Source organism: Oncorhynchus gorbuscha, linkage group LG06 (assembly GCF_021184085.1).
Source record: "Oncorhynchus gorbuscha isolate QuinsamMale2020 ecotype Even-year linkage group LG06, OgorEven_v1.0, whole genome shotgun sequence".
NCBI classification, from domain to species: Eukaryota; Metazoa; Chordata; class Actinopteri; order Salmoniformes; family Salmonidae; genus Oncorhynchus; species Oncorhynchus gorbuscha.
Window position 1 is genome coordinate 63,793,259 of NC_060178.1, and position 13,032 is coordinate 63,806,290.

A 13,032-nucleotide genomic window follows, 5' to 3' on the forward strand; every position below is an offset into this window, starting at 1 on the left:
GCAACCTTACCACCCAATCAGATTCCACCCTCTACTTTTCAAGCCCTGCTTGTTCCCAAAGCTGTTTTAGCCATTAACATTGAGGGAAACCTTTTTATACAAGATTCATGTCCTCTGTAAATGTCACTATAACATCTATATAAGATTCATGTCCTCTGTAAATGTCACTATAACATCTATATAAGATTCATGTTCTCTGTAAATGTCACTATAACATCTATATAAGATTCATGTCCTCTGTAAATGTCACTATAACATCTATATAAGATTCATGTCCTCTGTAAATGTCACTATAACATCTAAATGAGATTCATGTCTGATATAGATTTTATACTAACACTACGCTCCATGTAATGGTTTCACCTGGTAAATGTTATTAGTCACCCTTTTTAAAGATTGCGTTAGAGCAGGATTTTAGGGGTGATGCTACTAGATTTAGCCTCCCCTCCTAGCTTTGATGGTCAGTACTAGGTCACACATGATTAGCATAGGGAGGATACATTTTGGGCATTACGATATGACAGCCAGCCAGAGCAGTTGATGTTTTAGTTTGATGTCAGCGCTAGTAATGTGCAAACGTAGTCAAAATGTTTGGTTGCCTGGTTCAATAATCCAGTGATTTCTTTTACTGGTAGCCTACGGCTGTGCGAACACCGTCTTTAGGGGCAGTCTCAACCATATGTTGTACTAAATGCATTAAAACGGAACTAATGGCTGACAAAATAATCCAAATCTAGGTGTTTGCTCTTACAAATGTGTGTGTGTGTGTGTGTGTGTGTGTGTGTGTGTGTGTGTGTGTGTGTGTGTGTGTGTGTGTGTGTGTGTGTGTGTGTGTGTGTGTGTGTGTGTGTGTGTGTGTGTGTGTGTGTGTGTGTGTGTGTGTGTGTGTGTGTGTGTGTGTGTGTGGTCAAAACACATCAGATTTTCTTTTGTGTAAAATTCATTTGTCCCTGTGATTCCATACCAGTCACTCAATTCAGGACTAAATTCAATGTAGTTTCCACTAACTCTGTGGCAAGGTATTGTTTGCTTTACACCGAAACCTACCGTAGTGCCTTTCTCTCTCTCGCTGCAGGCTGGTTGTTCTGTTGTGAAGAGAGCCCATGCTTGGTAGTGCTGCTACAAAGCCCAGAGCCTGTCTCTCTTTCCGTCAGTGTGGATATTAGATTTTTTTTGGGCAGTTCACAGCCTATATGCCGCCTCTGGTGCCCTGGGGCTAATTGCTAACGCTAGCCGCCACCACCTACTCTGCATGCAGTGGAGAGTGTCAACTTCTTCCTCACCTCAGTCCCACTGGATGACTTGTCCGTCCTCCTGTTGGGTGAGATATTTTAAAAGGCAACTGTCAATCAGTTCAGCCAACCCACTACTAGAACAGTGGTCTGTTAGTGGTTACCCAAGATGGGAGGCCGGTGACCTGCGTGTTATCTGCTAATGAGTCTGCCCAGCTCCAAACCCATTTCATCAAGACTGTCTTCAGCCAGACACTAACCCACCTTATTAGGTCTATCATTGTCTTCATTGAACCGCTTTCGTTTAACCTCTGTGCACTCTGGAGTTCAGATAATTAGTTGAGGCGTATAGATTAGAAACGATCTGAAGCCTGCCGAAGGGTGTATATTCAGCATATTCTCTGGTCTAGGGTAAAGGAACACTTTATGTAAAAGGAATGCAGTGCATACACATTTTTAATCTGTATATTGGTGCACATTTGTGGCGTCTGTTGTGTTTGAAAGCCCTCAGCCCATTTCTCTGTGCGTTGTAGCATAGTATATGGTTCAAATGCCTTCTGAAAGTATTCAGACCCCTTGACTTTTGTTTTGTTACAGCCTTTTTGAAAATATTTGCCAAAATCCTCAGCAATCTACACACAATACCCCATAATGACAAAGCAAAACGTTTTTAGAAATGTTTGCAAATGTATTAAAGATAAACATACCTTATTTACGTAAGCATTCAGATCCTTTGACTCGAAATTGAGTTCAGATTCATCCTGTTTCCATTGATCACCCTTGAGATGTTTCTAGAGCTTGATTGGAGTCCACCTGTGGTAAATTCAATTGATTGGACATGATTTGGAAAGGCACACACCTGTCTATATAAGGTTCCACAGTTGACAATGCATGTCAGAGCAAAAACCAAGTCATGAGGTCAAAGGAATTGTCCGTAGAGCTCCGAGACAGGATTGCGTCAAGGCACAGATCTGGGCAAGGGTACCAAAACATTTCAGCAGCATTGAAGGTCCCCAAGAACACAGTGGCCTCCATTTTTAAATGGAAGAAGTTTGGAATCACCAAGAAGCTTCCTAGAGCTGGCCGCCCGGCCCAACTGAGCAGTCGGGGGAGGAGGGTCAGGGAGGTGATTAAGAGACCCGATGGTCATTCTGACAGGGCTCTAGAGTTTCTCTGTGGCGATGGGAAAACCTTCCGGAAGGGCAACCATCTCTGCAGCACTCTACCAATCAGGCCTTTATGGTAGAGTGGCCAGACGGAAGCCAGTAAAAGGCACATGAGAGCCCGCTTGGAGTTTGCCAAAAAGCACCTAAAGACTCTTTGACCATGAGAAACAAGATTCTCTGGTCTGAAACCAAGATTGAACTCTTTGGCCTAAATGCAAAGCATCACGTCTGGAGGAAACCTGGCATCATCCCTACGGTTAAACTTAGTGGTGGCAGCATCCGGCTGTGGGGATGTTTTTCAGGGACTGTGAGACTAGTCAGGATCGAGGCAAAGATGAACGGAGGACAGTACAGAGCGATGCTTGACGACAAACCTGCCCCAGAGCGCTCAGGGCCTCAGACTGGGATGAAGGTTCACCTTCCAACAGGACAACGACCCTAAGCACACAGCCAGGACAACACAGGAATGACTTTGGAACAAGTCTCTGAATGTCCTTGAGTGGCCCAGACTTGAACCCTATCGATATCTCTAGGGAGACCTGAAAGTAGCTGTGCACGGACGCTCCCCATCCCACCTGACAGAGCTTGAGTGGATCTGCAGAAAAGAATGGGAGAAACTCCCCAAATACAGGTGTGCCAAGTTTGTAGCGTCATATCCAAGAAGACAAAGCTGTAATTGCTGCCAATGGTGGTTCAACAAAGTACTGAGTAAAGGGTCTGAATACTTAATGTAAATATGATATTTTAAAAATAAATTACCAAACATTTTTAAACGTTTTTGCTTTTTCATTATGGGGTATTTTGTGTAGATTGTCCCCCCCCCAATCCATTTTATAATAAGACTGTAACCTAACAAAATGTGGAAGAAGTCAAGGGATCTGAATGCACTGTAAGGTACTGTATGTACAGTAAAATGCCTGCCTGCCGACACTTACTGCGTACCTCACCTTAAATTTCCTCAGATAGCTTCCAATACCATCACTTCCCAAAACAAATCTTTCCGGAATCTTCTGTCTTGAGATCCATTGAAACTAATAAGTGGAGGGAAGAGGTGACCCCCACTAACAGTCCTGTGAGAGGGAGGGGGAGACATAGAGAAATCTTGTAAACCCAGCACGGAGGCTTCCAGCCCCACTAACGGCCATCCACTAAACTGAAGATGGGTACATGGTGAGATCTAGCCCCAGTCCCCTTAATAGCCTTCAACTTCCCCAAATAGGCCAGACCTTAAATGGGGTTTGTCCCTCCAACCATTTTTAGGTCTCTAGACCTCCTGATTTATCATGTAGAAATCTCAGCCTAATAGAATGTGCCTTGCATAGTAAAGGTACTGGAACATTCTGTGAAATATGTTTGTTGTTGAGCAGAATTGTGAAAATCCTTGTCGTTCACAATTTGTCCTCTTTCTCGCTGATCTTATCTCATATGCTCCTCTGAAGTCTAAAGATCACCTTTTTTCCCCGTGCCTTCACAGTTGAATTTGAAATGTAACAGCTCACTGGGTTGATGCTGTTTAGATATTCTCTGGGTAGCCCGGTCTCTCCTTGCGGCCCGCTGAAAGACGAGCGGTTCCTTCCCTCTCCATCATTTCTAATCCTGTTTTGGAAGTCTAGATAGCACGGTCCCTGTTACAAATCGTATCAGTCACAACCTTGGTGACTTTATAATTCACCATGAGGGGGACGAGGAAAAATCCTTTTAGAGACTGGAGCAATTCATCATTTATTTTATTTTCTTCTCCAAGAGAGATGATGCGCAGCTTTTCTTTTTTTTTTTTTTTTTGGTAGATGACCTATCAATCGACTGGGGCTTTTATATCATCATAAAACAGGCCAGCCGCACCGCGGAATGAAAACCATAATGGGGGGCTATTTTTACCCTTCACCCGCCGTTCCAGTTTCTTTTTTTTTTAACCGTCTACAGAGCCACCTTCTGACGCGCAAACAGCGACAAGTAGCCTGTGTCCTTGATTCTGTTTAAATCCGTGTGCACTTCATCAGGAGAGCACGTCCGTTTCCCAACTACAACCATTCGCGGGTTTATGCATTCACATATATAAAAATTGAAATGGCACTCTGCCCCCTTATGTCTGAGAAACTGCTGTATGTTTCTTCCCCCCTCTTCTCCCCCTCTCTCCTTGGTTGCTTGAACTTGACTAATAAATAGTGTGATGGCTCTGTTGGTTTCTCCCACTCTCTCTTGATCCTCGAATGAGGGATGAGTTCTCATTAAGTGCCTGCGACGTGAACAATTTCCCGTTCTTTACTTGTCATGATTGGTTGAGGGCAGCACACAGAAGAACGTACGTCACAGAACATAGCTAGTGTCCCAGTGGAAACCCTTCGAGAGTAATAATTGATCTATTCTCTTAACCCTCCTCCAGTGGAACACTGTGACATGCTGAGTAGCTGTCCGGAGGACGAACCCATGACCCCTGGGGACGACTGTCTTGATGCAGCCATCGATGAGTCCCTGCTGGAGACCAACCCCATCCAGTCTCCCCTGCAGGTGTTTGCAGGCATGGGTGGTCTGGCCCTGATTGCAGAGAGGCTACCCATGCTCTACCCAGACGTCATCCAACAGGTTAGACTGCCACAGATACCCTTCTAATACGTATATCACAAACACCACCAGTCAAATAACCCTTTCACCGCCTGCTTCATTGGATTTATTTCATTGTTGTCCTACAATGTTTAGCTCATGTTTCTAGATAGTGTGTTTTATATATATATATATATATAGCCCATAATCTAGAGCCTTAAATTTAAAGGGACATTTCAAAATTGTTCAATTTCATATTCATAATTTCCAGCACCACCCCAACATCAACAGATGTGAAAATTGTGCATTTCTATGTTTTGTAGTAACAAAGATGGAATAAGATTAGTGTTTCCAATGATGACATTGGTGTGCATCGTGATTTTTTTGTTGCTCATTTTACAAAAAAAAACATTGGATCATTGGAAACACTTATCTTCCTCTATCTTTTTTCCACACAACATGGAAACGCAACATTTTCACATATGTTGGGGTGGTACTGGAGATGATGAAAAATTATGGAATTTCCCTTTCAGAAATTAAAGTTGCCTTTCATATATAGAGCATTCCAATGCTGATCTGCGGTTGCCAAAGTAATGACGTGTCTTTACTGTTGGCCCAGCTTATTGAGAGGCATGGCAAGTCACTGGGTTTGCCATTCAGTCTAAATTCGTTTTTGTCTCCTCTGCGCTCCCCCGGGTGCTACATCATGCCTCCTAAATGAAAGTAAATGGATACTTAAACAGTAATTGAGAGAGCACAGTGACAAGGTGAGTAGCTGGAATGCATTCTGAGAGCTGCCAGGTACTAAATCTGTTTTCTTTTTGTTATTTTCTCCCCCCTTCCAAATTGTTGCAGCAAATTGAATTATTCAGGCAGTCTCCCAGAGCTACTGGTGGTTTGAAGCAGACGCCCCACGAGGGCTACCAAGTGAGATTATTTGTTTTGTACTTAGCATTGTGATCGATATGAATCATATACATGACTGGTCGTTGGTTGGTTTACCATAACCCTTTCTCAACAGGATATTGCATCCATTCTTAGTTTAACCCTTTTCTCTCACTGGATAGTGTTTGCTGGGCACACTCTTAATGCTGTGAATAATTGAAGAGTTCTGCTCTCACCCTGAGCAAGACTATTAGCAAAGTCAACTTAAGGCATCGATATTGATGCAGGGGGGATGCTTTTCTGTTTACCCAGGACTGACTGTGTAGTGTTTTCTAATGGGTTAGCCAAGCAGCTCAGGTCGATGCCCTTTGACCCACTGGTGTTTTAGCTGTTTAATCACAGCACAGCCTGTTCCTGGACATCCACTCTAACTCTTAGTGCAACTGAGCTTGAATTGATTATATTGATCACAACTATGCATAAAATAACTGTATTTCTCTGCAGTGCTGCAGCTCCGATACTCGCCTTCATCTTAAAGGGATATGTCCGGTGTTTGCCTATGAAACCCTTGATCTACTTCCCCAGATTCAGTTGAACTCGTGGATACCATTTACAAAAAAATGTCTTATTCGCAGGGCTCTATGCCAAGTCCCCCACAGCAGCTCTATGGATCTGAATATCAGCTCTCTAGTTCCATATTCCGCCTACTACCCTCAGTGCCCAAACACAGCACATGACCTTCAGATCCCATCCGAGTCAGCACATCTGTCAGCTTTGTCCTCTAACCGCATTCTAACCCTGGCTCGTCCTGTGCAGGTGAGTCCACCGGTGGTGCCTTCCACCACGCAGGAGAAGCCCAAGGACAGCGACCAGTTTGAGTGGGTCACCATCGAGCAGTCCGGCGAGCTCGTGTACGAGGCGCCAGAGACCATGGCCGCCGAGCCGCCGCCCATCAACAAGTCGTCAGTGCAGACCATGTCGCCCATCCCCGCCCACTCGCTGGCGGCCTTCGGTTTGTTCCTGCGCCTGCCGGGCTACGCTGAGGAGCTGCTGAAGGAGAGGAAGCACGCCCAGTGTCTGCTCCGCCTGGTGCTGGGGGTCACCGATGACGGCGAGGGCAGTAAGTGACACGACGCCTCACACAGTTTTAGACGTGGACAGGAAAACTCCTGGCCCTTTCGATGGATGATTTTAGTGTGTTTGTATTTGGGGACACCATTGAGGATGACCAGGTCCCTATGCTTCTAATAAAGGAGACTGCTGCAGGTTTCCTAGTGACAAATCTTGTCAGCCCTACTTATAGCAGGTAACCCCCCCCCCCCCCCAATGCTCAGACTGACTATGTCAGGCAGTTGATCTTGCCAAGCTGTGGACCCAGCCGATCGATAATTCCCTGAATACATAGCGATCAGTGTCATAAAGTGGCCAACGCATGTAAATCGGCTCCTTTAAAAGCAGCCGGCCCCAAGAGCGGGGAGAAAGAGATGGAAAGAGATTTTAATCCCTCCATTTACAATTGAGGCACGTTTGTTCCCCCTGATGCGGCTCTTCCCCTGCAGTCCTTGAGACTACCAGTCTGCGGACCCTGTGGGTAATTTAGCCGAAGGACTCACTGGCTTGTTTAATATTGACAAGTCCTACCCTCTCATACATTACAACTCCTCCCCAGCCAACCTCTGCCTTCATTATTGATGCCTATTTAGTTCATCTCTCTCCGTCAGGGCCTGAAATCAACTATGTTGTCCTGCCAATGCTTTTTTTCTTCTTTAGTCCTTGAAATAACAGCCCTTTAATGATTGATGGACAGCAGGCTGCCAGCTTGTTTAGTGACACTGGTCACATAGCACACCGTCAGCCTGCCATTTAGTCTGCTGTTATCTTCTCTGGCCTCATTCTCATAAGTGCTAAATCGATGTATCCATCCTTTCTGGCCATTATTCCTCCACCTCTCTGGTGGTAATCCCTCTCACCATCTCTCACACATTTATCCAGTGATATTATCAATTCTCTTCTCTGACTGACTGGGTGTTTCTCAAAGTGCGTACTACTCTGCTGTGAGCACGGGAGGGTCGGAGTGTGAGTCCAAATCAGAGTATGTGAACGACGGAGGTTTCTTCTCGAATGCGTACTCCCTTTATACATATTGTGAAACACGCATCGATACAACCCACGTAAAAAAAGTTTTTTTGTATTTAGCCCATAATCTAAAGCCTTATATCTCCAGCACTACCCCAACATCAACAGATGTGAGAATGTTGCGTTTCTGTGTTTTGAAGTTAAAAAGATGGAGTAAGATTAGTGTTTCCAATGACATTGGTGTGCATTGTGTGATTTTTAACTAATTATGAGTATGCATTGCGTAATTGCCTATAACATGTCTACTAAATGGTTTCTTTGAAATCAATGGCACCCATTATTTGAGCTCTCCGACTAAGGTATGAGATGTTGCCTATTGACATCTCATATGTTGCCTAACTACAATATTTTTTCTTGAAATGTTAATAAATACATGCTGTGTTAATTTTGGCATGTTTACCTGCCTACGTTACCGTAGAGCACAAACCCATAATTAGTAAATAAGGCTAACTGGCAAGCTATTACTGTTAGCTAGCCAGATAGCCACAAATAATTGTTAGCTAGCTACCAATGAAGAGTTCACATCTATCTTGCATGATATTCTTTTTGTAATTTTTACCTGTTGAACTATCTGGTTAGCTACATTATTACGATTTGCATATCTAGCTGGTAGTTGTGAAACGTTTGCTTTGTGTATATCTTGTTTTGTTTATTGTTGCCGTTGTCCTGGCTGGAAGAAGGTTCAGTGAATGGGGAGGTGCAGCGTGAGGTAATACAGTAGGGGGAGTGCGAGTGCTTCTCAAATGTAATGTTTTATGCGTTCTCCACGCTCTAGTTCTCACAAGAACGTACCCAAGAGAACGTCATTGGAGAATGCACTCAGAGCATGTGTGTGGAACACGATAGTATGCATATTGAGAAACGCCCTGTCTCTCTCCCCTTCCTTGATTGGCTGTATCTCTCCCTACCTTCCCCTTAGGTCACATCCTGCAGTCTCCGTCGGCCAATGTGCTGCCCACACTGCCCTTTCATGTGCTGCGGGCCCTGTTCAGCACGACACTTCTTACCACAGACGACGGCGTGCTGCTGCGTCGCATGGCCCTGGAGATAGGAGCCATCCACCTCATCCTGGCCTGCTTGTCAGCCCTTAGCCACCATGCGCCCCGTGTCCCCAATGCCAGTGGCAACTCCTCAGAGGTGAGGCCCAGACACTGGACTTGTCCGGAACACACACCCTCTCTGTCGCTCTCCTGTGTGTGTGTGTGTGTGTGTGTGTGTGTGTGTGTGTGTGTGCGCGCGTGCTCAACAGAGCATGAATGAAAACACAGCTCACACACACTCATACTCGTATGTCACCGGATGTGGACAGATCTCAGCGGAAATGTGTTCTGTCCATTTGCGTTCTCTTGTGTGTTCATGATGGATTGAGGCCAGCGTCAACCTATTTTGGGTTGTGTTGACGTGGTGCGTCAGTCTAGTGTTCAGACGCTGCCTCCGGTGCGTTTGGCTTGACACAATAAAGAGGTACTCACTCTCCAGGGAGAAATGCGTCGTTTTGTCTTTCCCTCAGTGCGAGACTGGCGGTGAGGATCAGTCATGTTATGTATTACTCTATCTGGCAGGGCTTTACTCGGCGCTCTTATGCATATCGCCACTGAGCATTTGATAAATTGGGTAGTTGTTTAGTGGGAATGTTAAGAGGCAGGTCTGGCTTTGAACAGACGTGTCCTTTTGTATTATTGCCAACTCCAGGCAGAAGGGAACATCATGAATAGGAATTGAATCATGGACTCTGACTGCCATGCCCATTAAATGGAGTGATTCGTCTTCTATTGAGGTTTCTGCTGGGCGTCAAGACTTACCTCCTGCTCAAAGCCTTTCAAAGGACTCTGGACTCTACTAGGACCTCTGAGTCTCAAAGATGACTAACGACAAAGACCAGATTTCACCCACCAAATTGTATTAATCACCGTATTGATTTTGGTCACTAGAAGCTTAAAAGAAACGCCTGAACTTAGGACCCCCCCCTCCTCCTTCATACTGGTCTTGATTAGAAGAAAAATAACTGTCGGGAGGGTCTCTTCTGCAGTGTTCAACCAATCTAGCTGGGGGTGGGAGTTGAGATGGAGTGTCACCTTGTTTAATTTCAAATAGCGGAAGCTTGCATCACAGGCTCTTTCCATTTAGCCTGAAAACCAGAACATCCGGTTGTTGGGGACTCGGCAGAGGCTAGGAGAAACTCAACACACCCAGCAATGCCCACTAACAAGGGCTCCAAGCGCCATAGATCACAGGCCTAAACTCAGCTAAACCGCCGTAGATGACATGTTCTATAGCAGGATAGGCTATTACAGCACTACAACCCACTGTGGATTGTCTCAGCAGGCGCTCCAGTCCACACACCAGTGTGGATTTATGGAGTTGTCAGAGTTGAGGACAGATCTCCGGGCTTAAAGATTGAGCGCGGGGCCAAAGTCCTGTCACAGTGGTAATGACTGTCCTTGAGGCGGCGGGCAGTTATTTGGCCGGAGATGAGACCGTGGTCAGAGCCCGGTGGACGGTCAGTCCACACACACACACATCCCTCTTTATCTGGGAAAGTGAGCCTCTTCCCTGATTTGATGTTCTAGGGCTCAGTGATTAATCTCCAACCTCTTATGACGTGAGCATACCTCAGCCCCCCCTGTACTGCTGGGTCAGGACTGGGCCCTTTTTCAGCCATATACAAAATACACACAATGGCTGTCTTTGAAAATACAGTGAACTGTTCAAAAATCCCAGCGGCCTCATCCCACCTACTGTTAAAAAAAAAATCTTGAAAATACTGTATGGTCTCCGCTGCGCCCCAGTTGACTGATAGACTTGACAGTGATCTCTATTGGCAGAGGTGCATGTACAGCTCCATTTAGCCGGTAACATTCCCGTAACGCTTGTGTGCACGTTGGGAGCGTTCCTGCGACGTTAAAGATGTGCTGGGAGAGAGCTTCATTAGCTGCTTGTCAGACAGCCCCTGCCATAGACCTTTATAGCACGCCGCGTCATGCCTGATGATCGCCAAAGCCGCTCTGTCAGAAAGTGTGCAGTCTCGAGATGGCTAAACGTTCTTAGCTCTCGCTATGCTAACATTTTTTGCTGGTTTCATGAGCTTATGGAATGCTATTATCTGTAGTCCAGGCCTATGTTGTCATCACAGTGGACCAGTAGGCTCAACTTTCCCTCTGCTGATTTCCTGTGTTGTGCTGATGACTTTTTCTCTGGTTCTGTCTGTCCCCAGCCAACGGTGTCCAGTGGTCATGGAGGGGGCACCAGTGAGGAGCAGCAGCTGTACTGGGCCAAGGGCACTGGGTTCGGTACAGGCTCCACTGCCTCAGGCTGGGACGTGGAGCAGGCCCTCACCAAGCAGAGGCTGGAAGAGGAGCACGTCACATGTCTTCTGCAGGTAAGAATCCCCTACGCCCGGCTTTCCCAAACTCTGCCCGTCCCCCACCCCCTGCTTGCACTACACAGCTGATTCAAATAATCAAAGCTTGATGAGTTGGTTATTTGAATCTGCTGTGAAGTGCTAGGGCATGGACCGAAATGTGCACCTGGGGGTTTTCCCCAATAGTATAAAAGTGTTAACTGGCTAACAAGTCAGTTAAGAACAATTTCTTATATACAATGACTGCCTACACCCGCCAATCCCGGCCGACGCTGGGCCAAAAGTGCGCCGCCCTATGTTACTCCCAATCACGGCCGGTTGTGATACAGCCTGGAATCGAACCAGGATGTCTGTGATGACGTCTCAAGCACTGAGATGCAGTTCCTAAGACCGCTGCACCACTCGGGAGCCCTAGGCTCTTACGTACTTTATGCCTCTGGGAATGTTGCATCGTCCATTGTCGTGGTTACTGGGCTGCTGCAGCAACAAAAGCAAATCTATTTTGGACAAATTATACAATTCTCTGATGATGATAAAATTACCTACTTTTATTTCTAAACACTCACAACCTTAAGCTATTTTCTGTAAGCTCGCCATCATTACCTTGTAAATAATGTTGTGGGATTATTTTCCTATAGCTACTTTTTTATTCATTGTTAAAGTTAAGACGTGGTCAGCTATACTCTGGTCATTATTTGTACCTTTCTTGCTCGGCTGACATTTACTAAATACATTTTTAAAAGGATGGGTTTATTGGTGTTAAAATAGCGCAAGTATGCTATTTGGAGCACCGGGCTGCTGATATCATGCAGAGGCTTATTGTTTATATTTCCATAACCACAAGTTTGATGTTGGCCGACCAATAGAATGTTCATGACATATCGTTAGACCAACTGTAAAACAGCCTAAAGGACTACACGTGTTGCTAAAAGTATATGTGTGTGCCACTTGTTCTGTCTGTCAGGTGCTGGCCAGCTACATCAACCCAGCAGGCTGTGTGAGCCACGGAGAGTCCCCTACGGGGGAGAGCAGGGGCCACAACAGCAACGCCCTGCCCACAGTACTGCAGGAGCTGCTCAGCCAGTCCTGCCTCATTCCCGCCATGTCCTCCTACCTACGCAACGATTCTGGTGAATGAACACTCTTCTTAAGACTTTGTGTTGAAAGTTTCCATGTAGGTTATGATAACTCCCGTTTAGGATGGCTTTGCCTTTAATGAAACGGGAAAGTCGATGGCTAATCTCACAACAATTAATTTGATAGGTTGAACGTACACTACATGGCAACAAGTATGTGGACACCCCTTCAAATAAGTGCGTTAGGCTATTCAAGCCACACATGTTGCTGACAGGTATAGAAAAATGAGCAAACTGCCCATGCAATCTCCATCGACAAACATTGGCAGTAGAATGGCCTGTACAGAAGAGCTCAGTGACTCTCAATGTGGCACAGTCATAAGATGCAAACTTCCAACAAGTCAGTTTATTTCTGCCTTGCTAGAGCTGCCCAGCCAACTAAGTGCTGTTAACGTGAAGTGGAAACGGCTCAGCCGCTAAATGTTAGGCCACACAAGCTCACAGAGTGGGACCGCAGAGTGCTGAAGCGTGTAAGAATCGTCTGTCCATTGTTGCAACACTCACTACTGAGTTCCAATACTGCCTCTGGAAGCAACACAATAACTGTTCACCATGCGCAATGTCATGCTTCGGCT

The 13,032-nt window shown here is 45.7% G+C and overlaps 1 protein-coding gene across 1 annotated transcript in view; it reads left to right on the top strand.

Moving 5' to 3' along the window:
- The window catches only part of LOC124038225 (baculoviral IAP repeat-containing protein 6-like), a 135,782-nt gene that overhangs the window by 70,060 nt on the left and 52,690 nt on the right, over positions 1-13,032 (top strand). Inside the window, 5 exon segments of the mRNA XM_046353819.1 lie at positions 4,782-4,981; positions 6,641-6,944; positions 8,880-9,097; positions 11,175-11,339; positions 12,286-12,451. Coding sequence (XP_046209775.1) covers positions 4,782-4,981; positions 6,641-6,944; positions 8,880-9,097; positions 11,175-11,339; positions 12,286-12,451 — 1,053 coding nt within the window.